Source organism: Poecilia reticulata, chromosome 9, assembly GCF_904066995.2.
Source record: "Poecilia reticulata chromosome 9, P_reticulata-male-v2, whole genome shotgun sequence".
NCBI classification, from domain to species: Eukaryota; Metazoa; Chordata; class Actinopteri; order Cyprinodontiformes; family Poeciliidae; genus Poecilia; species Poecilia reticulata.
This window is the reverse complement of record NC_088838.1, coordinates 21,772,158-21,799,208: the sequence shown is the minus strand read 5'-3', so window position 1 is coordinate 21,799,208 and position 27,051 is coordinate 21,772,158. Positions and strand designations below refer to the sequence as shown.

Genomic DNA, 27,051 nt, shown 5'->3' with positions numbered 1-27,051 from the left:
TAAGCCGCTACTTTTTTCCTAAGCTTTGAACCTTGTGCCTTATAGTCCGGTGCGGCTTATATATGGATTTTTCTTCAACCACCAGGGGGCTCTTTAGCAGGAAGTGAATCACTGGAAGTCAAAATTGGAAATAAAAGAAGAAAGCGGCCATTAAAACGGAATTAGGTTTTAATAGGGAATTGAAATTTGAGAATGTTGTTGATCAGTTAAATATCATTGAGGGAAAAAAGAAGATTTTTCGATTTTTTAAAATTATACTGGGATGATTATGAGAATTTTAGGCATAGATATTAGGATCCAATAGATGGCAGTAGTGCAACAATAATGGTTGCAAGCTGCCGTTGAAATATAAAGAAGAAGAAGACAAAGAAGAAGAAAGCGCCCATTTTCATTTAGCAGATGCTAGTAGCAGACACAAAGGATCAGCACTTTTACTGTTACAGTTACCGTTCGGAAACTACCATAATCAGTTCAATTAAATCTAAACTTGGCAACTTTTTCTTTTTCAACCGTAATAAATGCGATATTCAATTGACCTGTTATGACTCAAATTTTGGGTGACCGCCCCCTTCTGCTACTGCTGCACCGCTGTGGAAAACCTAGAGCGGCAGAGATATCTGCAACTTATATGTGTATGTTTACTGTTTTTTTTTTTTGTTTTGTTTTTTTTTAACTCGGCGGTTGCGGCTTATAATCTGGAAAATACGGTATTTATTTTATAAATAGTGTTATTTCCTGGATTTTTTTCTGTGAAGAACCCAGAGAGGGTTATTTGATTGTGCTTTCTGGAAAACAATACATTTTTACATTTAGGCACTCCTGCAAACGTCACACTTTTTCTGTTGCAATCTGGCTGCAGCACCCCACCAGAGAAGGGAAAAGTTATGTGGCTCTCACAGGAAAAAGTTTGGGGACCTCTGCTCTATACTGTAGATCAGTGTTTTTCAACCTTTTTTGAGCCAAGGTACATTGTTTTAATAAATCACGAGGCACACCACCAACCAAAAATGTAAACAAAGATACTCTATAGCCGCCTATATTAGTCATTCTTATCAAAGTATCTTGAATAGGAATCAAATAAACACAAACATTTATTTTTATCATATTTTACATTTCTTATTTCAAATTGCACTCAACATGTGCACTTCAAAAATAGACCTGAACAGTGCCACGACACTGTCGTGTGTGATGTATGAATGTAGTGACATTCATGCATGTTACTACATTCATGCATCACTAATTCTCTTGTTTTAACTAAAATGCTCTGTACCTACTGCCATCTAGTGATAATAAAATTACATGATTACGCTGCTAGTCTCTACTACAGCAGAGACACTAAAGATGGCATTATTTGCAGATAATTCATTCGTTTTCAAAAAGATCTGAACAATTACCGTATTTTCCGGACTATGAACCGTACCTTCAAAGTTTTGGACCTCTACCCCCACCCGTCCGGAAACGTACATGTATCAGCTGCACCAGGCTACAGGCCGCTGGTATCTCTGCCAGCAGAGGGCTGCGTCCTAATAACTGGATATATTAAGGACCCAGTTCTCCGTCTCCAAATCCGGGTTTGTTCACGCCGAGTTTACGTGCAGCGGCTTTATTTCCCTCCTGTATTGCCAGACCAATACTCCTCAACTTAGAATCTGCAACATGTGAGTTTGAAAACACTTCTCTGTCGTGGCTGCTACTAGCATGTGCTTGTTCTATATGAAAATTAGCGTGTTCTTCTTTGATTTCCAATTTTGACTTCCAATGATTCACTTCCTGATAAAGAGCCCCCTGGTGGTTGAAGAAAAATCCACAGAAAAGCCGCATGTTCAAAGTGTAGGGAAGAAGTAGCATCTTATAGTCCGGAAAATTTGGTAAGTGAAATTGGATAATTTCCACGGCACACCTGACGATCACTTACGGTACACTAGTGTGCCGCGGCACAGTGGTTGAAAAACACTGCTGTAAATGACATGACTCTCTTACACGAATGACAGATTTGCATTTGGAAGAGGTGCATGTCTGCATGTATACATTACTACTGCTGACACTTTTAATAATACCTCTAACCTGACATTTAAATGATCTTGGTGTCAAAGGTTTGTCGTTCATTTGCCCATCTCTGCTGCTCTCACTTTGCAGAGCTGAGTGCTTTTCTGAGAGGGAATTTGGAACAGTGACTGGCATAAAAAGGTTTAAATTACCCTAAAAAGCATTGGTGTCTAACCGTTGGAAAATATCCCATATGCAAATCTTGCCTGGTATCTTAGTTATCTGTTTTCAGTACAGAATATTATTTTGTATAGTCTTAAAATATATTTGCAGAATGATTTGGAAATTTTAGGATTTTAGGGTTTTGAAAAGCGAGCCCATTAGTTTGCATCAGTAGGCCAGTGATGTCTCTAATGCAATAGAGACTAATTTACACTTATAAGGTCATATGAACAGATAATGCACAGTGCCGCCAATGCATATTATTTCACCAGCGTATGTTGCAGTACACCCTCAAAAACAGAGTTGACTAAATGTTGGCATGCTTTAAAAATGTGAAAGTTTAATATTATATATATTTGAACTCGATGTAAATTTACTGTTCTATATTTTTATGACATGTACAGGTAATTTATTTAAATCTTAATTTTCATTTTACCACTAAAGAAAAAATCACTTAACATAGATAGAGGACCTTTATTATACTTTGCCCTTTGACAAATGGCAATTAACTCCAGCTCATCCCTATGTCACATTTGATATTTTTTCATATTACATAGAACATATCAAGCAAACCCTCCCAGATATAGACTCTCGAGAGTCTACATCAAGTGAAAAAGCTCCTGCTTCAGTATGCATATAATAAATTGCCACTGCTCCTTCCTGCTTCTGTTCCTGCCCCTCCATCACGCCAGCATCCACCCATGGGTTACGAGTTCAGACACGCTGCTGTACTCCCTGCCAGGTGGGAGATGTGTTGCAGAGGCTGAGGCAGTAGATATACAATTATCAATGTTAGTCAGTAACAATTGAGCATCAAAGACATAGAATTATAACATCAGAATCAGGTGGCCAAACTTGAACTGAACCTTTATACCTAATATGTTTTACACTTAGGCATCTACACTGTAGTTGTCTGACTCATGTATGAAGGATTTGTCAGTGATTTAAATGTTGGTAAGTATGCAGAAGAGACATTCTTCAATTTGTGGCCAATTGAACTGAAGGGATTCACAGTAAATAAGGGCGACATCAGTAACAATTAAATTGGGTTGCTCCAATATTTGTAAAGTATTATTATAGTATTATTGTAATAGTAATAGTATTTTTTCTGGGTAAATTAAATGTGTTTGAAAGTATGTTGAAGATAATTCATGGAAATACTACTGCTTGGCTGGCATTTTGTCTTCTGATGTCAAGGAGTCCCAGCTTTTCTATGGCTTGTAAAATCCCCGTATAAATATTTTGGTGAACACGCCACTCTTCAGAATGGCTCCTCCTTTTCCCAGGCAGTCGTACTCTGCAGAATGAGTGTCATTGCTGAATATCACAAATACAGAATTCTCAAACAGGATGGCACAACAGATGGAATTTTTTCCACTTTAGATGGCGTTCAGTTCAAAGGCTTTATTTAGACTGCCATGAAACAAACTAGATCTTTAATATTTTCATGTTTCACTCCTTTAAACCTCTTTCTGTGTTTTTCAACTTGGATTTTTTTTTTCATACTGATTTTTCTAAGGGCTTCTCTATGTTGTCTCTAATTAACTTTACCTGTAGTTTGTTGTTTATTTTTAATCTTTTTAAATCTCCATCTGTTGTGTGGTTTAAAAAAAACCCTAGAACAAATATTTACTTGGGTAGAATAATTCTCCGTTGTACATTTTTTTACTACTGTTTCCATGTGTTTGATGTTACCTTTGGTGTCAATTATATCACTATTTCCGAGTTAGTTCACACTCAGCGAGGCTGAAAATTGTGTCCTCAGTGTGATTCCTCCAATTATAGCTGCTGATTGTAGTTTCAGGCATAGACGTGGAAGTCATTGCTTTCACAATATTAGTAGATTGAAAGTAGGACAACTGTAATTTTTCCCCTTTGATGAAAGTCTGAGTGAAAACTTTGAGTTATTTCCAGGAGGTAGGTTCATACCTATTAATTTGACAGGGGAAACGTATACGATTATTTTTATTTTTAATTACTTAACTCAAAATAAGCTGAAAATGTAAACATTTTAAAAACACAGAAAAAATAGTGAAATTACTGAAGATTCTAAAAAATTTATTATCTGTTGACATTGACCATACATCTGCCGATACATATATTGTTATTGATTTATTGTTCATGCTCCAGGGCTCCATCGTGCCCTGGAGCATCAATGTCTGCTGGTGGGAATAACTGAACAAAAATATGTTAATATATTTTCATGCAGGTCTTATCAACTGCAGCTATTCTTTGAGTTTAATTAAAAACAGATTCATCTAGATATTAACACCCTCTATACATTTTAGGCAGGATAAAGTGAAACTGAACAATGACACACACAGTAGCATTTTATCCGCCATGAGCCACTGTTTCTACATGGTGATGTTGATCACAACACTGAGGTGGCTCTTCAGTTTGGTGGAAAACAGTTGTAAGTTTTGCTAAAAAATCTTCTTAAAATTTAAGAAGAATAAAAATAAAAACTATATATATTTCTTGATTAAAAATATGTTTTATTACACAGATAAATCACAGTAGCCTCATATAGAATTAGTTTACTCTTCTATCTGTTTGAGTTTTCTGGTATATTTTTTTCAACAAACATAATGTGGCAGATATTGTACAACTTTAGATATAGTGTTGGATTCATGATCCCATCTTGTTTTTTAACCGTCCTGTTCCTTTGCTTTATCATGTGAGACACACAGGTGCATAACAGGAAATGAGCACATGTGTGACACGTGCTCATGTAGGCTGCATACCCAGTACTACTCGCCTGTTTTCAACCACAGTTACGCATACGCTAAACCGGAAGGCGTAGAGCTAGTCATCTCAAACGGCTCTCCTTCCTTCTGTGGTCAACATCTGTTTATGTTTGAGTGTGAACTGTTCTTCACTGCAGTAGTCGGCTCACTTGAAAAACCTCCGTCAAAATGTCTTTGATTTCACAGCAGACTGTTTGTGAGAACTGCCTTCTTTTTCCAGTCTAGCATGATGTCAGAAGTTCATCCCACCAACCTTAATTGCCCCCAGCCTCCCACAGATTTCACATGCATATAATGAACCTCGCACACACACAGCCTCTCACCCACTCTCTGACTTTTAAAGGCTCTTAACACATCTTAAAACTCTGCAGCTGCAACACTGACTCTTTAAAATATTTAGGGGAACTGACTCAATTAAATGCTCCTTCATTCTTCAACCCGCAGTAAAAACGTTCCATGTGACGTCTCGGGCTCACAACGGTCCCCTCCTGCCTGGGGGTTCTGCTGTGCTGACAGGTTTCGTGTGGTGATGGTGAGATTTAGTTGAAAGTTTGACTTTTAAATGTCACAAGGACCGTTGCAGCAGACAACGGTGGCACGGTCACAGCTGTCTAATCCTTGGTCGTGTCTGTCAGATTCACTCAGGTGTACAATGTCCGCCGACATATCACATATAACATTAGGATTGTTTGTTTATAAATGCTATTTTAAAAATCAAAGTAATTTCTTTTTCTTTTTTTTTCTTTTTTTTACTCTTTCAGGATAAAATATTATGTTAGCACACAGCTTTAGTGTTAAATAAATATTTTAGTATTTTTATGTTTGAAAAGGTTATGAATTAATTATCGTTGAATAAATGACACTTGAAGTGAATGTACTTACTCTAGAACACTGTAATTATAAGCCTACTTCTGATTGTGGAAGTCAATTTTACAGTTTACTTCACAGTGATTCATCACTTTGGCAGGCGTTTTATTCATGCTCTATTGTTCTGGTTATTAAACTGAAACCAGATTTACCCACAAATCCTTTTTTTTTTTTTATTTTCTTGACAAAAATGTTCTGTGCTGATCCTTCCTACACACAAAAAGTATTAAATGAGTGACAGTTTCTCAGAAAATAATGAAACCTACCGAAAGAGTTAACTTGTTTCTCATATGATCATCCACACATTTGGAAAACTTAGAAACACTTTCATGGCTCGACACAGTTTGTAACACAGAATCTCTCCTTCTCTTGACACATTGTCATGCTCTATACCAGTGGCCCACAGTGCCTCTCATAGTCTAAACGCTTCCTCTGGGCCTCCATATTACCACCTCTTACACAATACAGGTCATGGTGTCAATAACAGACTTTTTTGGCTTAATTCTTTGTCCTTGTTTGAAACATTTATCAGTATATATTCACATGGTAGCATGACAGTTGCTCCAGATGTGTCTGCTGCATATTTATGATGCAAATCTCCTGTTCCATTACATCCTAAAGTGTCTCAGTTGGATTGAAATCTGGTGACTGCTGTGGCCTCTGGGGTGCAGCAAACTTGTTAGGCTGAAGAAACCAGTATGGGATGATTTGAACTCAGGTACGTGGTTCATTATCCTGCTGGAAGTAGCCAGCAGAACACAGGCACACTGTGGTCATAAAGGGATGGATCAGTGTACCAGTTCTCCTCCACACTCCAACATCAACAAGGCATTTATATCCACACAACATCCACTCACAGGATATGGTAGTCTCCTCTTCAGACCACACTCTTTACAGCTAAGAGATGACAGTGAAGAAGTGAAATCCCAATAGATCAGCACTTTCTGAAACACTCAATATGTCTCCTCTGGCACTAACAACCATGCCTCACCTTTGTTTCATTCTGAATCTCATTTGATCTTCAGCAAATGGTATTTTCCACATAGAAACTCCTAAAAGCCTCAAGTTGCACAGGCATAACTAATGAGGTGGTTGGTGGGTATATCACCAACCACCTGGGGGCGAGTGTGGCTGTGTGGGTAGAGTGGGCATCTTGCGATCGGAAGGTTGTAGGTTCAATTCCAGCTTCCTCCTGCCACATGTCGATGTGCCTCTGGGCAAGACACTTAACCCCAAATTGCCTACCGATCTGTGTATCGGTAAAAGTAAACCATGGTAAAACCATGTGCTACAAATGTGTGCATCTCATCGTGCATTCTCTCTTGCTCTCCTGCTGAACATTTTCTCTCAGCTTGGTGGTGTTTGATGGACAACCCAAACCCTTTTACCCAGCCAAATCTCCAGACAATGAATGCAGCGTGTGAAAACATAGATGAATCTATTCAAGGCCGGATTTGACACGCTGAAGGATTCGTTGCTCATTACTTGGTGAGAGAAAGGATTGCCTGTCAAGTAGCTGAACTCATGGAGGTTGTTGTGCTGTGATTTTGCTTTTCTACATACGTTTGGAAAACTGTAGGAATGTGATTGTGCGGTAGTTTTATTTTTTTATGCATTGGATAACTGTTCAATTAGAGCACTTCCTGTGTATGAGAACAAGGGAAGAGAGAAATATACTGAATTAAATGGAACGGAAATATGAAAATTAGTCACACACAGTTAAAGATTAAGCAGAAAGTCTTCACATTCATATCTCAACTTTTATGCACAGTTCTTTCTTAAATTAGTTTAAAGTGTTTCCATTTTTTTCCAGTTTGTTTTAATGTGTCTCTCCTCCAGTGTTATAAATATCAGTGTCCCAGCAGTTTGATATCTTATTTGCATGCATTTCCATTAGATGCCATGTATTTGCTTGTTTTATGGCCACATCCAAACTGAAATGTGAGACAAATATCTAAATATTTGTAGAAGTGTTTGTATAAGCTCTCCAGTTTGCTGAGCGAATGAGTCGCTTTCAGGGGAAGATCTTTTGACATTCTGCAAACCTCCCTATAACATGTAATTACTTCACCGGGTTAATGTCAGACAAATCCCCCACAGAGCTCTTTTCCTACATGCTGCTCCTTCTTTATAATTCATACCCCTTAATGAGATTTAGGGCAGCCTCGGAAAAATAAAGAAAACTCGATGTAGTCACTCACATGATTTCTTCATCCAGATTAGTGACTTTTGTATTTCTTTCACTCAGAACCATAATATTCAGTCTCTTATCTCTTTGTTTGATTTGTTTATTTAGTCTGAGCCACAGTAACTGCTTCACTTTAAAATTTGTCCAGACTGAAAATCTGCATGACAGAAATGCACCACGTTGTGTACATCAGTGGTCCCCAACCCCCGGTCCGTGGACCAACTGGTACCGGGCCGCGCAAGAAATAGTGAAATATTTCCGTTTTATTTATTATTTGAGTCTGAAGGATCTTTTATTTTAAAAATCCTTTAACCTGATTCTCTTGGTAACTTGCGCGCCAACACTGAGGCCACAAGCAGCAAAATGAGTAAGAAACAGATCAGATGTCATTGGAAAGTTTCTTTGCAAAGGGGAAAAGGCCCAGAGAAGAGACAGGAGAATGGATTTATCCCGGACCGGTAGGTGAGTCCCACATTACAAGCCGCTCTGCATAACATGTGGCGACCGCCTGCTAATGAGGCAATGAAGCTTCAAGCTGCTTCGCCACATAGAGACCAAGCAGGCTGTGGATATAAGCAACACTTCGGGTGTTATTGTCTCCATCACTCCCAGATGGGACCGTCTCGTTGCAGAGAAACAAGCTCAGGGCTCCCATTAGTCAGTATCGTGAGTTAAAATTTTCAAGAAAGTAAAATGTTCATTTTTGTGATGCTTCTGTATAATTTTTTGAAGGGATATATAAACGTTACCATAGCGACCAGAGTTGGAGCGTTTGGGCTGCGGTCGTGAGTCTTAAGTCTGGTTTAAACGGAAAGATTTAAGAATTGTCGGCCGATTCTCCAAACCTCTGCGACCACAAAGCTGATAAAAGTCCAACAGGTTTGATTGTTTTGTGTGTCCAAGGCAGGAGCAACACTAACTGATTCCAATCACGAACATCCCGATTCCAGAGGATAATCCAGTAAAACCCCCAACATAGCGGGAATTTAGAATAACCAAACACGGATGACGATGTAGAAGCAATAGTGACAGTTTGTGGACTCATTTTAAGAGATAAAAGATGTAACAAAAAGAAAAGGCGGTGGATAAAAGACGACGGCAGCAAAATTTTCCAAGTCTTGACCGGTCCGTGGTAATAAAAAGGTTGGGGACCACTGGTGTACATGACAGGAAATTAACCTGACTTTTGTTATTTCTACTACATGGCAGTTTTTTTTACTTACAAAATTTTACATCCTGATTTCCAATCAACATGCAGTGTACTAATGTTTCTAATGTTTCAGAACATTATTGAGTGATGTTTGGATGCATCGTAAACATGTTTATAGAACGAAGAAACAAATGTCGATAAGGCCAATTTACTTTTGTTTTTTTTAAAACACTAAATAGGTATCCCCGTTTGCATAGAAGAAATCTGTCTAGCTTTTTATATGCTCTCAAAATTAAGCCCTCAAACATTTCAAATATTTCTTTGTATTTGAATTATCCTCTAATGAGGGAGGCACACTCTTTTCTACTCACATATGTTAGCTATTTATCAGGGTCCCAAGAGCAGAGTGATGGAAGTTGCTTACTAGTTCTGCTCAAAGTACAACTAATAAAACATCCTGTTTTTACTCAGTGAAGTGACATACTGACCTTTTTTCTGCATCCAGAGCTCCGTGTTCAAAAGGTGTAGCTCAAATACTCAAAGGGAAAATAGACTTGAAGGAGCTGTATTACATAACTGCTGTATCAGGAACTCTGTATATATATATATATATATATATATATATATATATATATATATATATATATATATATATATATATATATATATATATATGATATATAAATTCCCGCTATGTTGGGGGTTTTACTGGATTATCCTCTGGAATTGGGATGTTCATGATTGGAATCAGTTAGTGTTGCTCCTGCCTTGGACACACAAACCAGCAGATATATATATATATATATATATATATATATATATATATATATATATATATTATTTTAAACAACCATGTGTCTTATGATTTTTAATGTAAGGGTGTAATTAGTTGGTGGCCCATTTAGCATTTTTATTCACCAGTTTATAACTAAGTGCATAAATCATAATAAGTTAATAATAACTGATTTAACTGCTCCAGACATTTTTCTAAGTTAAATAAATGTTTCTTGAGTCAAAATAAATAAAACATCCGATGTGCTTTCTGTGTAGTAGAATAAATAAATGAAATAAACAAGAATGCATCAGTTTTATGCCAAAGCTTATAAAATGGACAATTTGGCAAATCCCAAGGTAATCTTTAGCATTGACTTTTTATTGCTCCAGCTCTTAATGACAAATAACAAATAACAATACCTTAATCTTAATCTTAATCTAAAAACCTTAATCTAAAAACCGACAACTCAGAGCAGGATCCTAACGGTCTTTTGCTTTAGTCACTGCAACCCACAGGCTCATCTTTTTCCCTTGAGCCAATGATAATCAATTAATCACTGCAGGTCATCGTTGGGTCATATACATTCTCAGAGGAACAGCTAATCACACCCAAATATGTACTGGGTTCATCCAGTCCTGTGATTAAGGTTCAGGCTAGTCAGACAGTCCAGAGGGAGCCAGTCAAGCGCTTTGGCAGCAACAGTGACACGGCGATGGTGCAATGCAGGAAAAGTCTATTTTTGGAGCTGTTGAGCAACAGAGCTGAGACCATGGTTAGAAATGGAGGGTGTGGATTATTTAACAGGTTGCTTTCAGTTGTTGATTATGCCTTCAACAGGTTTATACACACCTTAGTTTGTGCAGAACATTAATAAAAATAATTTATCCAATCATTTCTTTACATCTGTTGGATCTAATTGGCTCAAAGCAATGTCCTCAAATATGAAACATGACAACTACAACAAATGAAACATGAGGGTATTAGACTGAAACTGTTTACAAAAAGCCGTCATAGAGGTGATTAATATGTCCCAGGACAATTAATGGGCCAGAAAATTAAATCTGATCCGGTTTTAATCTGGTACATTTATCATAAGTTTGTTCCAGCAAAATACATTTCCATTAAACTTCCGTCTTACCGCATATTTTTTGATTAACTAACGTTTGTGAAAGCTAAAAATGCATTCTTCTTTAAAATAAGAAAAGGAGGCTATAGATTTTTTTAAAGTTATTGTGAAACTGATATACAGATACATTGCATATGAATCTGCATATCAGATTCATATCTGATATGATATAAAGATGTTAAAGTACATAAAGCATAAAAATGTGTGATGTATTTCAAGCACTTTTTCTGCTAATTTTAAAGAAACTCTAATATTACATCAGACCAGCAGAAAACCAAAGTCAAATTTTTTGTTTGGTCAAACAGTCTTGAGCACATAAAAGTTCCTTGATGAACTTTTATGAGAAATATCCTTTATTAGTTTTGCATTATTCTAAATACTCGAGATACTTTATTCTCTATGTAACGGATCTATGTATTAGCTAAGTTCTCCTTTTTTTTTACTTAATTGCTTAAATAGATCAACTTTCAGGATTTTTCTAATTCGAGATGGATATATATATATTTTTTTAACTACGTCAGCAACAGGCTGTTGAAAGGAGTGAAGAAACTTTAAATTATAAAGTAGACAAAAACTGGCGAGAAGTGAAATTTTACGACGCTTTAACTAGAGTGCTCCCAGAGTGTCAAGCTTCCAAAATGCACTCACCCCTACCGCGTGAGTGGCTGAGCTTAATTTGATGGTCCAGGCACAAAGCTCTCATTCAAGTGTGCAGAGGAGCATTTACGCTCTGATGGCAGCAGATCCGCAGCACAATGCTGGCAATTGACAGAACACTTGATAATCATTGTCATCTTTAGCCCATACCCGCATATTCACAGGTCTCTGACAGCTTGTAAACGAGGAGCAGGGTCACTGTCCGATCCCATTCAGAGGATGTGTTGCCAAAAAGTCAATGAGGCTGAACAAAATTTTTACAAATGCTTCACTGCGTAAGAACTGAACACATGTTCCGCTGTGCTGCACAGAGCCAAAGCAATTTTAGATTTGGAAAATAAGATATACAATTTTATGTAATCTGCATGATGATGCTCAGAGTGGCATTAAAAATTGGGTAATTAATGCTAGATAAAATGTTTGTTTCTTAACTGCCAAATTTCCTCCTTTGTACCTCTAACTAATCAGAGACATGCACAAAAACAGACGCAGCACTGCTCTATTGTTTTGCTTGTAAAACTCATTAAAGCATAGTTTTCGTTCAGCAATGAAAATTCAAAAGTTAGACTTTGTGGCTTGTGGTTTTTCAGCGTGCGTCACGTGTCAACACACCTCTGAGTGCTGTGACGTCAAACTGTGGAATACCAGCAATGCCATAATTCCTGTCTGCAGTCACTGTTTTGAAAACATATGCTCAGGAAGTTTTTACCAACTCCATAGAGAAAGGGATAAACAAATTGAGCTTAGACTGACATTTTGAGGCGCATTTACAGTAAACCAGCACAGCAAAGTCATGCAGAGTGACTAAAATTAATAGATTACTTCTGTTAAATTTGGTATGATACTGACCATGGCAACAGATCTTTCCTACGTACAGGCGTCACTGTCTGTCACATCTCTTTGGAGAAGCATGCATAGAATGAGTTATAAACATATCTAATCTCCCTTTGGGACGGATAAAGTATATCCTGATTGAATTTATCATTAGCACAGTTTGAACATGACATGACATTATTATATAAGAGTTTCCTGAAATGTGTCATTGATTAGTATATTTATTTTAACTGGAAATGGCAAATGGTTGTCTCTGTAAGGTCAGTTTGGGGAATAAATAAAGAAGCAACAATTGCAGCCCATAACTGATGACATCCTGTTTTGAAAACTTGTTTTCAGGAGGTTGTTACCAACTCCATAAATAAAGTGATAAACAAAAGGAGCAGTGGGTGACAGAACAAGGTTGAACAGCTAAAGGACGTTTATAGGTGTGTATATAATGCAAATGAAAAAAACATTTTTCCAAAATTCAGAAATTTAGTATATTTAGTGCATTGTACATGGAAATTCCATTTCTTTAGGCATATATTATTGTATTATCATTAATTAATTGTTTATTTATTTTTATTATATTTATGGTTTAAGATTAAGTTTTCTTTTCCTGTAAGCTAAAATCATCAAAAATGGCCAGAAGTTGGCACTAAAATCCCTGACCTACTAAATTTGTAATTTTTATTACTATAAAATATCTTCACATATTGTTTTCTGTTAAGGGCACCATAGGTTAATCATGTTAATATTTTACCTAAAACATACCAAACACTCTGCCGCGCCTCTAGAAGTTGTGACGTCTAACTGCGGAATACCAGAGATACCTACCTAAAGGTTATTATGCTAAAGCTTCCTTGGGAATTCACACTAGACCTCGCACCAATCAAAAAAATAAAATAATAATAATAATAATAATAATAATAATAATAGAGCACAGACAAAAATGCATGTCTACACAGTTCTAAAGGATCATACATCAATCTTGGGTTTTAAGTTTTTGTGCATTGTTACTCAACAACCTACCTTTTGTGTAGAGCACACAAGATGTTTTCACCCATTATTGTCAGCTTATTAGAGGACAAGTTATGATTCCTGTAACTATATAATCTGGTAATTAAGGTATCATAAAGAAGGACGAAGCTGATCGTTCCAACTGTTAGTGAGAGTCACCGTTACCAGATGGCGTTAGAGTGAAAATTGCCTGTGGTAATGGACCACTGATATTTCAGTACATTCCCATCTGTACCTGCTTTGAGGGGAAGAAAAAAAACTGCTTGGTGAAGCATTCACAGCAGACGTCGCCATTTGGAGTCGTGGTTTTTAACTTTGTATTAATGATGCTATTAAGCACAGATGGTGGCCTATAATCCAGCTGAGCTGATTGATGAATGGTTGCGGATTTGTCTTTTTTTTTCTATGCTGTGAACAATGAAAAGGGGAGATTTGGAGGTTTTATATTTCATTTACATTCACTGTGGTATTACATCTTAGTTGTTTATTTTAAAAAAAAATTCTTAAAGAAACTTGTATGATTTACACATCTATGTGTGGAAATATTTCTATAAAATTGTTCTTTGTTTTTTGTTAATTGTTGCTATATTAAACTAAATAGATTTTAAATTCAGTTTGTTCCTCTTTTTTTATGAAAAATCAATGCAAATAACATAAAGATAGCAAGATATTATTCCAGGCAATAGACAATGGAAAAAGAATGTCACATTCTTTTGCAGCAAGTATGTTTAAGGTTTGTTCTCTTATCTTGATGATGGGATTTGTTTTTTCAGTCACTTCCAGATGTAGTCTCATTCTTTCCCCAATAGTGAACACCTGATTTGAATACTTGGTCTCTTCGTTGCTGTAATTTAGACCCAAAAATCTCTTGTAAATTTGGAGCACATTTAGAAAGCTTTGTCACTTCGTCTATTATTTTTATAACACAATCACCACAAAATCTGAATGAAATTTAAATCTAGCCCATTCTAACACACAAGTCACATTTTATTTTGCCATTTCATTGCAGGGCCTGTGGTATGTTTAGGACTTGTTTTGTATGTTGGCCAAAATTGTTAAGGATTAGGGTCTCCTCCATCTGTGGCAACAAACTGCAAAGGGGTATTCTTGTAGCCTTCTTTAGAAAATGTAACCATCTTCTTGACACTGCTGTAAAAGGTTATATTCATGGGGTATATGGTTACTTGTGTCATTTATGACTCTCCAATGTCCGTCTGAATGTGCACAGCTTATGTTCTGTAGCTACACCGCTCACGCTGAGCTTTAATGAACCAGTATTTATATTTTTTTTTTTTATGAATTAATCCCCTCCTCTACTGTCTTTTGGCCCACTTTAAAATCAAAGTGTCAGAAAAACCTCTCAACTCAATGAGTGAGTAATTTTTTTTTTCTCTGCTTAAACATTCTTCACATTTTACAGAATGGCCCTTGAAGCCACCGTGTTCCTATTAGATGTGGGAATCTAATTACAAATATCTGATTTGAAAAGGGGGGAATGAGTTAACCTTTTGCTGAAATGCCACTGCATTACCATCTGTGAATGGCAAGGAGGAGGACCAGGCCTGAGGCATTTCCACAGCAACATGCTGACTGATAGGCAGTTTTCCTACCTCAGGGGAATAATTTCATGAGATTTAGTTTTGTCTCAGTCTGCGAGACTTCCTAGTTTGCTCAGTAGCTCAATATGTAAGATTTTTATTCTAATGTGATAATGGATTGGCTAGAGATTCTAGGTGCATTTGTTGTGATTGATTTATTCTCTGGTTAATCCGCTAATGAACAGCGGGTTGAAAATGTGATTAGTTTTCGTAGAAGCTGTAACGATTTTGTGTTGCCAGTTTTATGTGCCTTGAAAGCTTTTGTCATGTAAAGCATTGCATACATAATGTTTTTGTTTTGCGAGCAGCAGGAGTTGCAGCTGTCACGGTATTGCTGCAGGGCTAAGCTTGGACCCATTTCTGCGTAGGGTGTTCAGCCTGTGTTCTCAGGACAATCGATCTGCGGAAAAATGAAGAAAAGTTCTTTGCTAAATGTCAGTACACATGAAATCGATGTATACTTGTGCCGCTGTGTAATCCGCCCCCCTCTCCCTGAGTCCCAGCTACACAGACAGAGTGGTAATGTAATGGAAAAGACTGCCCTGATTGGAATATGATGTGATATTTTTTTGGATGGAAACTATCTGTGTGCTTACAAGCTGGGGTCACAGATGTTGATAGGTTAATACTGTTCTAGGACTTTATGGTTGCTATAAGTTACGATGTTAGCTGTGTTGGGGAACATATTGTTGTTTCAAGGCTGCTGTGTCCTTCCGTCACAGCTGCATTTACTTTTATTGTTCATAAATCTTCCCTTGTTCTGTCTGTCGCTCCTCCATCTCCTCCTTGTCTTTACTCATTTTTATCTTGCTCAAAAGACTCATGAACAACCTCCAACTCTTTCGTTCTCCGTCTCTCCTGCATCTCCCCGTTGCTTGCTTTCTTTATCCTTTGTTTGTTTGGAAGCTTACATTTTCCCTCAGTTGACTTTTTTCCTCTATCCTCTGGTCTCACGCAGGTTGCAGGATGAGTCGTGACAGCTTACAAGTGTTGAGCAGAACAAGGGGCAACAGCAGTTATGCAATACCACACACTGGCACATAGAGTTGCACCGAAACATACTGTTGCGGTGCTCAGCTTGTGTGTGAGATGGTTTTAATAATATGGTCTAGGAAACACATAAAGAAGAACTTTTTGCTACATTTTTAAAGGAATGCTCTGATGAAGATGCTCTCTCATCTTAATCAGATGACAGATTAAGATGAGAGCCACTGTGGATGCAGAGTCCTTGTCTAAGTCTTCATTCAAGTTTTTTTAAATTAATTTATCCTTTTAATGTTTCCTTAGAAAATTATCCCAATTTGAGTTGCACCCCATCCTTGTGTCAACGCTGTTTACAACCAGAGAGCCTACCTGAAGACTTTAGTTATTCTTTGGATGTTTGCTCACTTCCAGTTAATCCAGTTAATCTTGTGTAGACAAAACTTCCAGAAAGATTTGTTCCCCTGCTTAGTCATTTGAGTTAAGGTTGTAACCTACTGTATAACACCTAGTACTAAAGGTAAGCTAAGCGCAGCTTCATTTGCTGCACAGAGCTGTAGCTGTATATGCAAGTGCAGCTGTCAAAGTAGGTCACATGAAACATGACAGAAAACAACTGTACCATGAACATCAGGAAACTAAAAAACATCCAGCCAGATTTGGGAAAACCCAGAACAAAGTGATCTATACAGAATCAATGACCACTTCATTAGATTTCCATTTGTAATAATTTGTTAGCACAAATAGGGACTCGGCAAGTCACAGAACTCAATGCGGTTAGGTCTCTTGACGTGCTCAGAACAACTTGTAGCTTGAGCCAAGGATCAGGATCCTAAGGAATGATGACTTAAGTGACTGTGTGTGTGGCATAGTTGTTGCTGCCGGACAGGGTGGTCTGAATATTTTATAGACTGCTGCTCTTCTCAGATTGTCATGTACAAGCATCTATTGGGTTTCCAGAGAATGGTCTGTATAAGAGGAGATATGCAGGGAGTTGCGGTCATATAGCTGAAAATGTATGTCCATGTCAGACATTCGAGGAGAATGATTAAACTAGTTTAAGATGATGAAAAGGCAACAGTAGCTAAAATAACTGCTCTAACCAATACCATCTCTGAATGCACAACATACCCTATCCCCAACCCTACAATGCTGAATGGACAACAGCAGCAGTATACCACTCTGTCTACCTCTGTCAGTCAAAAACAGGAAAGTGAGGCTCTAATGTAATCCTGCTCACACAAATTAGAGAATATCAGATAAGGAAACTGCAGCCCGGTCTGATAATTATTTCAGCTGCAACATTCAGATGTTAGGCTCAAGGTTGGAACTAAACAACATAGAAGGAAGCTCCATCTAGCCTTCTAATAATTGCTCTGCATTTATTAGATGCTGTGGTGTAGAAGATATTTTCTTGGCACACGTTAGGCCCCTTAGTACCAAGCTTCATTTAATCACCACAGCCATCTGTGACCCTTCCTTTTTGACAGTTCCAGCAGAATAATACTCCATCTTACAAATCTCCATGTAAATGCAGAACAAAATCTTGGAAGAATGTTTCAGAGAACATGTTGAACCTGTACCACAAGTAATTAAGGCAGGTCTGCAGGTAGAAGGGGTCCAACTTGACACTAAACAGGTGCATCTAGTAAAACGTCTGTAATAGCTGTGAAAGGAAAAGGAAAGAGACAGTGACTGTAAAAATGCGCACATATCAGCATCTTTCATCTTGTTGGCATGGCTGACCTGATTTCAAACATAAAACCAACAACAGATATCAAGATCTCAGTTTTGTGAAGTGTTTTCGTTTCATCAGTGAACTCCGTTTACCTTGTATTTTCTTCTTCCTGAGGTGTGAAGCCCAGTGACTTAACTGCATACCTCCCACCCAAACTGACTCATTCCTGTCTTAAGTTAACTCACAGTTTACCCCTCTGCTATCTACCACTCATGGTGGTTTAACTGAAAGGTGCCAGTTTATACTCAGGGTGGCGAGGTGGCTGGACATTTTGGCAGCAGTTAAGAAGTTGGTGACGTGTATGCTAGGCAGGATGTGTGCAAGAAGCAGCGCTAGATCCTGTTTTTCAGACCACAAAAGACTGGAACTTTGGCTTTAAATGCGAAACACGCACACTCAGACACAACCTGGGAGTGCTAACTCCAACCTCGACTCTTAAGCATCCTTGCCAATTCCAGTCTCATTCTACACACACGCTGAGAAAAGAGTGCAAAGTCAGACATGCAAAAACAGATTCCAGCATATACACAGTCATCATGTGTAAAAGCAGAATCATTCATGAGGTTGCTGCAAGGAAAAAAGGCATCCAGTTTAACTGGTTTTGAGAAGCAAACGTGCCTTCATAAAACTCCCGCTTGCTTTCATCACACATGCGTCAACTATATGTTTTATACTCGGATGCATTTACTGGAACAAAAAAGAAAGAAAAAAAAGAACATTTTTGCATTGTTGTGTGGTTTGAAATTTCATGGTTCATGGACTGGCATGCAGAAGCCAGAGACAGACTAGTTTTGCTCAGAGTCATAAAAACAAGACAGACTGAAATAATGAACAACAGGAGAAGTTGTTGTCATGACAAAGGAAGGCTGTAAGAAAGAGCAGGAAAGTCTGTCCTTATTACCGTATACACTCTTCTGTTTATGCAAATTGTGTTTGTGCAGACCTGTTCCTCTGAATGAAGCCTTAAGAGGATCATTAGGTTTAGCTTACTGAGTACAACAGGCACACCTATTACAGAGTCAGGACATCCCACTGGGGTGAGGGAGGAGGGAGGAAAGGCGAGAAAGACGATCAGCAGCAAGTCAAGAGAGAGTAAGAGAGAAACTGAAGAGACGCTATACTGTTTTCTTTTTTTTATACTCCCTTCCTCCTTCCTGAATTTCCTCCCTGGGCAGAACAGACAGGCAGAGGAGAAACAAGAGAGACAAAGAAAGGAGAAGGGGTGGCGAGGTGGCAGAGCTGAGAGTGTGAAAGCGAACCTGTGAGTGTGGCTGACTCTGTGTGCAACATGCTCTGTCATGCTGCTGCGACTGTGGCTGCCTTCTCCATCCGGCGTCATCGGCTTTCAGGAAAAGGAATGTTTACGCTAAGAATGAGTCCCTGAACCAGTTCACCATGTGGATGTGGGACAGTAATTTCCAAGCCTTCGCAGGAAGAATCCCACGGAAAAAAGAGCAGCGGCCGGAGAGCTTAGTTGGTCCTGCCGGGTGGCCGCCTGCCTGTTGGCACCGCTGACACTTTCACTTAGAAACTGACTTCATGCAAGGCTCAAGACTTCGTACTTCAACTTCAGCTTTTTTTTTTGCTCTTTTTTTACGGATTCTGCTGTGCTTTATTATTATTTTTTTTTATTTTATTTTTTTTAAATTGCCTTTTGAGAGACAAGTAGGAACTTTTTCTAATGATGATAGGACCAAACATAAGCAGCAAGAAGTTCTGTGCTCATGGACAGGTCTGAATGCATCACATAAGAGGACTTCATGCAACTATGGAACACTATATATTGGTTAGGGGTCTGCAGATAGCGTGGGGCAGGATCTATAGATAGAAAACTTTAATTTGTAGAAGAAGAGGAGCTCCAAGGGTGCAGGGCATTCCTTACACAGCTCTGGAATGAAGCCGGGACAATCTCCAGGTGTTCCCTGTGACAGGTCCATGATGCACCTCAGTCAGTTTCCTGTCAGACGACACTCGTGGATATGGTAAGTTTACAGCAACAAGTGAAATACTTTTTGTGTGACGCTGTGGCGATTTCTTGTTTTAATTGTATGCGAAGCGCTCCCTCATGACTTGCCCATCCCTGTTCTCCTTTTATGTTTTTCCCAGGCACAGCTCACATGTATTCAAGGAAATTTATTGTTAAATGGGCCAGACATTTCCTGTCATTTTCTCCCACACTAAACGCTCTAGTTGATCCATAAACTCAAAGGCAGTTCAGAAATAGCAAGCAAAAACACACCGTGGTGTTGCAGTGCAACAGCACACTGCTGTTGCGGAGCGAGGGGGGGGGGAATATTTAGCTAATGTGTTTTCACACTGTTTTGACTGTCCTGTGTTGGTTTTTCTTCCTAAGGCTGGTGCATACATACTGGGAGTAGCTGTCTTTCAGCTGTGTTGTAAACTGGGCGGGACGCGAAGCAGCCAGTGACGTCAGATGGAGGGGATGTTGGGACGTGGATATTGTTTGTATTCCTAACATGGTTTTTCCAGTGAGTTGAGTTTTTGCAAAGGGTTTTCAGCCACGTGTCATTTCCTTAAACAAGTTGATGCTGTTGCTGTCTCACACAGCTGTCAGCATTTTATCCTAACTGCAATAAACTTCCTTTACCTGTTATGACTGTCCCTAAGCCTTGTGCTATAATTTCCTGTTATGTTTCTCCTTAGACTCACACACATCTCTTGTTAAAGTACACCATGTGACGCAAATTTCCTTTCCTGATTTGGTTGGGGCATCTGTTCATATTGCATATACAGGGCAAATACAGTTTTGCCAGGTGTTGGATTGAAGTCTTTACATCAAGCTGAGTAGATTGTGGCTTTAATATTTTATATGGCGTTGTTTATTGAATTTTCCAGCTACTACCCACAGGGACAGACAGAAAGAGAGCTGGCCTTTTATTATGGAAGCAGAGTGCAAGGAAACGTTTAATTCATAAACATGGAATTATTTTTATTTCAACATGCAAGTTTGTTCTTGCCGATATAACCATTAATTACAGTCACCGATAACAACTCCAAGATGTAGTTAGCAGGCAGCAGATATGTAGTTAAGATGGGGGATGAGAGGAGAGGGAGCTTATTATGTGAAATTGACTTTTTTGAGTATACATCATGTTATAATGATATCCTCTCATCAAAAACATGCCTGGAGTGTTGCCTTACTTTATGTGTGTTTGAGGAATCCTTGACTATCCCATGGCAGCCATTCAGAGGTGCTTAAACTCTTGCTCCCCCAACCTGCCACAGATGTCTGCAAAGCTCCTCCTTGGAGTTGCAGTCTCCAGCCGAGCTTCTAGATCTACCCTCCCCTGCACCTCCACCACTCAGCTCCACCAGACTACCTCGAGCAGCAATTAGCCCCTGGTGGAACTGAGCATGTCATACAAACTACTTCTCTGTCCTAAGAATGGTTGTAAACAGCCTAATTTAGGAGCATCGTTGTGATGACAGTCAGAAAGAGCAGGAACTTTTCAAAGAGACAGATGCCAAATTTCAAAGTCAAATTTCTTGTAAGTTATGTTTGACATATATACATACATTTTTTTATACAACTGAAAGTAACATAGTTACTTGATGCTGCTATAAAATGTGCCTGGAAAATACATAGTATCCCCCATTTTAGTAGCTAAGTAATAAGAATTTAGTCAGTCTAGTTGCAAATAACTATTCAGTCCTGTTAAAAATTTCAGATCCAAGCATTAGTCTGAAGAACTGAAGATCGGACTCTCAGACTTTCCTTCAGACCTTGGAAAAAATATTTTTTTCTACACAGTAAATCTATTGGCCTTGTGACTTTTAGATGCGTGTGTGTGTGCAAGTGAAAAAAGAGCTCTCAGGAACACTTGTATTATTCATTGCACCTTGATAATGGACCCATCCTTTACTCTCTGTCAGACCTGTTTTGTTCTGTGCGGCACTAAAAGGAAAGGGATCATAAGGATTAGAGTAAGATAGAATTTATTTCAGCTTAAAGTATGTTTTCGTATATGCACTCTTCTGCACATAAATATGTAAGGTAAAGCTTTCGAAGGCTAAAAAAAGAAACCATTGCAGGGGTTGTAAAGTTCAGATGGCCACGACAGTTGTCTCTGAAACGCGTTGCCCTCTCTGTGTCTCGACAAGCCTCACAACAGTAGAGCATTGTAGTTATTTTTATGCTCAGCTTTGAATTTGCTTTATCTAAATTTGACCTTTTAAGCCACTCTAAAGCTTAAAACAGGTACACTGAAGGGAAAATCAAAATATTAACACACGAGATCCCAACTGGGTTGTTTACGTTGTTTTTTGTCAAATCTAATTAACAAGGATTGTAGATTAGCTAAAATATATCATGCATGCCCAGTAAATGATGCAGACATTTTTATCTGAGTTCGAGATTTAAAGTTTACTTACATTTGGTTACCTACAAATGTAAGTTTAAAATCTAATGCAAACATGATCCTTTGTTCTACTATGAATATAGAATATTTGTAACAGCTTCAGATTCATAAACATTTGCTCCTAAAACAAATAAAAGCATTGCACCAGTAAAATGACTGCTAATGTTCTTAATGCTAACTCTTAATGTTCTTTAGAGTTCCAGTACTTTACATGCTAGTGGGGATAGTGGCATGTAAAATGTAATTAAATAGATGTTTTTAAGAACCACCATGCACTGGGGAATAAAATTAGACAAAGCATGACAACGTCTAAAAACAGAACAAAATAACTATGATATAAGCCCTTTTGGATTTCATCTGAGAACTTGAAGACTGCTGGTCATTGTTTTATGCTTCCCATGTACACAAAGAAACATGCTTTGGGGACTCCAGTGGTTAGTTTGGAGCATGCGAATGCCAAATGGAAAGAAAAAGGCCCATTTTGGGAACAAACAATGTTATTTAAAGGTTTCTAACAAGCAAATGCTTTATGCTCCAACCTAAGACAAGTATCTGTTCTCGTTTTTGTATGTTGGTTCTGGCTACAGCATCTACAATAGTTTGCTAGGCAACCTTCAGTGAATTTTATAAATAAGTAATTTAGAAATAAACTACCACATTTTTTTTTAACAATTCTATACTGTATCTTAAAGAATCTCTTAATGGCTTGATGTAAGGTTATATGCATAGCAGCCAGGGATGCTGTACTTGTTGCTGCTCTGTGGCCACCGACTTTCCCTGTTGGAATCTAGACTTTACAGAAATTCTAACTTTTTGTTGTATTTATAATATGGCAACTTGAAATATTTGATTTCTTAATACTAAGAAAATGTAGCACTAACCATCGAGATTAGTAGGAAAAAGAAGAAGTTCCTAATTAGCATCTAACTGTTAGCCACTCAGTGTATTCTCATTGCCCTTGTCAAACCATTTGTACTTTGCCATTTGATACCCTAAAATAGTTTAATTCCTGCCAAGCAAAGTTTTACATAGATTTTGTTTAGACTGAGTGTCGATTCGGCAGCCCATTGAGACATTTTATTTGTAGATGCTTTCAAAATCACAGTACTACTTCCTTTCTTAATACAAAATAAGAGTTGCAAACAGAGGTGTGCATAAAAGGGTCTCCTAGTAATCTATTACACAAAATCGTGTTGACATCAATTAAGTAGCTCTGTGTGAGACTGAATGTCCTTTGATAAAAGCTATCATGACGTTTTAGTCTTGCAAAGCCTCATTCTACAAGCTCCCATTACACCCCTAGACAGAGAACTGGTATTTAGTTTACAGGCTTGGTCAGACACAGGAGCAGGTTCCTTCTATAATGCATTGATTTCATTTCATCACTACATAAATGCACAGTTTATTAGAAGGATCAAAATGGAAAGGCTGATGCTTAATAATATTAATAAAGATTCCGAGTTACTACGGTCTCCATGAATAATGCAGATGCATGCCGGCTTTTAGTTATGTTGTAACAGTTCAACCCACATTCTGACACTGGGTGTTGCCTCCAGCTGAGCAATGAACAAACTGAGATGTATGATTGCCTAAACTTCATTAAACACTAACCAGAAAGGAGATGAAAAGTCTGTGTAGTAATCCACTTAAGTGTATCCAGCGCCTCAGAGAGCGGGGAGAGGGAAAAGGAGAGGCTATATTTAGAACAAAGATTGCAGATGCTCTGCTGCACGATTCCTCTCTCTTCCCATCCTCTACTATTTACTACAGTCTTGTAGCTTGAGTGGATTCAGTGGAAATGTGACGGTTTGGGATGCGATAATCTGCTGTATGCAAGGTGTTTGAGAACATTAGATTTTATTCGCTCCGCTTCATTTCTCCCTCACCCTTCCTTGTGTCTGGTGGCCCCAGCAGTCGCTACCTCAGATGTATTTTATCTATCAGATAACAAGACACATGGAATTTTTATCTCATTTCTTTGACGCTTCTCCCACGGTGCGTTGTCATTGATTCCACCTCCGATGGGTTAGTCTCAGCTGGGTTTTAGATTGCTTTCCATCACTCCGACTCATTGTGTCGTAACCGAGGCAGAGATTCTAAAATGTGCTGTTTGGGGACGGCAGAGACTTCCTGTCAGTTTTCGGGAGATGCGCTCATCAGTCAGCGTTGTCCCTTCACTCCGTGAGGTATGAGCAAGAGTGTGTGCATGTGTGGGTATGAAATACAGGTCTGCTGCTCACTTCCAGCATCAATCTCTGCCAGCCTGCTGTGCAGGGGAGATTCTGCCTTACACAGCCTCATTAAGGGTGCTAGCAATTCACCTCACCTGAAAAGGCCAAACAGTCTAACACTCCTTTCTTCTCCACACATTCCTTTTTTTAACACTTCGTTTTCTCACATTAGCCCTGCTGCTTTGCTCATGCCCACAATGAATGAAAGAGCTGTGCTTGTACATGTACATGTTGAACAAGGTACTCGTGTACTTTACGGTGAAAATTAGACTGCAGGAACAAAACCTTACTGAAAAACATGTAATAACTACATTGCTTTGATAGTTAAGTTTTGAGATTCTGTGTAAATATATACATCTCAGATTTTCTTATAGAGTATTTTTACTCATCCCACCAAAGCATATGTACATAGCCTTTTCCAAGATTTTTACTAATCTTAGAAAATTGATTTGTTATAAATGCAGTTGGTTGATTAACACACTAAAAATGGTGGGAGATTTAATTTTGATGCATCTTGTAAATAATAATAAAAAAATGATGTTTCAATATTTGATCTGCTGATTACGAGTCAGAGTTTATTAAGGGAAACTGAGCACATTCCAATTTTGACTGATAGGTTGAGGATCTTAATTATTGTCAAAGTCTATTTTTTTTACAACATAAGTGGGTGTCGCTGATTAATTATTAAAGCATGTTAAGTGTCCACCCTTTCAAAATAATATTTGTAAGTCGCCTCAGCGTCAGTCAGTCAGGTTTTAGGCAGTAAGGCAAATAAAGCTCTTGTTGGTTTGTTTTTCCTCAAAGCATTGCAGTGTTAAATTGATTTAGAAAATACTTGAAGCATAACAGGCATGCCCCTGCTGATGTGCTTGCAGTTCAATAGTCACTTCTGTTCAGATTGTAACCTTTTTTTCCCCACTTTTTAACTTTGATTCATTCCCTTCTTTGAACTAATAAACAATCAGCTCACCATTTCACACTTAGTTCTGCCCTCCCACTGATGGGCATTTCTTTGTTTGTCCAGTGTTATTTATTTATATTTTAATTCATACGAGTAGTGAGTCAGTTATTACTGGCATGCCTATCCTTCCTCTCTGTCCCAGCCTTCTGCTTGCTTCATCATCCAATTTGTGTGTCACACGTTGTTTCTTTTGGATTTCACATTGTGTTTTTGTGCCACCTATTTACACTACAGTAGATTTCCCCTTGTTTTTCCATCTTTCTCACTTCTCATGTGTTCCATGAAACCTATCAGATGAGCTACAGTGCAGAATGAGGATTGTCCTCATTCCCTGTTATCCTCGCTCGGTGTGCCAAAAACAAGCTTTGGCAGACCAGTGCAGTCCAAACACACGCAGCTTTTGGATTATGAAGATAACTGAGCGTATTAGAGATAACCGAGCATATTATTTTATTCAGCCGTTGGAATAAAACAAGTTAACCTTTGTGCATATTTGTCATCAACCCAGTGATGCAGCTGGTATTTAGAAATATTTACTTTTGCAGTACTTATTTTGCTTGAAATGTATTAAAAGTGCATTGGTTGTTTCCTCTGTGAATTCACTCAGGAGTGCACTTTAACTCTTACAGCCACTCTGTCTTGTCTTATCATAATTAATAAACACAAAACAGCAAGACATCAGTTGGATGTGCAATAGCAGTGTGAATGGTACTAATGGGCATAACTATGTGGCACTATAGTTACATAACTGCCTCACTGAAGTGCATATGAAATGAACACAAGGGTTTCGGTTCCAGACAAAGACCCCCAGGGGGCTTTGGGATCATTTTAAATATCAATTTCATTCCAATTTTAGTCACCTTAGTTTCCACCGTCTCTGTCTGCACAGCAGCTGCTGGGCAGGGTATTCAATCATGGTCTTATCTGCAGGACAGAGGCAACAAGATGGACAGATCAATAAGAACACAGTGTGGAAACCAGACGCTGGAGGCTGGGGGGGGTTAGCTGGTGGTTCGTCTGATAGCTCGGTATAAATCGAAAGTAGGTGTTACAAGTGCTGCTGTTAATTAAAGGAGAAAGTTAAAAACTTGAATGTTATATACACTTCCTTTTCACCTGCTTTGGTAAACTTGTACATTTGCTTGTTACCGCAAACATTGAATTAATCAGTCACAGGGCAGCAACACATTTAGACATCGCGATGTGGTAAAGATGACTTTAGAACTGGTTGTCAGAATGGGAAGAAAGGGGATTTAAGCCATTTTAAACATGGCACATTTATTGGATAGAGCTGAGTAGCTCAGACACTTTTGAGATTTTTACGTCAATCATCTCTCAGAACGGTTTGAGAAAGAGAAAATATCCATCGAGTGGCAGTTGTGCGAATAATGCCTCAACATCAGAGGAAAATGGGCAGACTGATTTAGGATGATTGAAAGGCAACAGTAGGATAAGTGGTATAGACGAATATCAAAAAAGTATCACAACACATGGTTTCAAAATTTGTAATTAGTGTACAACAATCCAGTCCAAGTGTGATGAGTACATAGATTGTGTTTTCATTGCCAAAAGGTGATCTTAATGCCCCACAACAAAATCTAAATTCTTC

The 27,051-nt window shown here is 38.3% G+C and overlaps 1 protein-coding gene across 5 annotated transcripts in view; it reads left to right on the top strand.

The window, feature by feature from the left end:
* Positions 1-27,051, top strand: part of pde4d (phosphodiesterase 4D, cAMP-specific) — a 205,104-nt gene that overhangs the window by 130,038 nt on the left and 48,015 nt on the right. The window contains exon 1 of one of the 5 annotated variants that reach the window (XM_008418382.3): positions 18,931-19,853. The exons of 3 other annotated variants lie outside the window; for them this stretch is intronic. In XM_008418382.3, the coding sequence (XP_008416604.1) occupies positions 19,765-19,853 (89 nt within the window). In that variant the 5' untranslated portion in view covers positions 18,931-19,764. Of the gene's footprint in view, positions 1-18,930; positions 19,854-20,343; positions 20,361-27,051 lie in introns of those variants that run through there. One more of the 5 variants, XM_081610707.1, reaches the window with a different exon arrangement.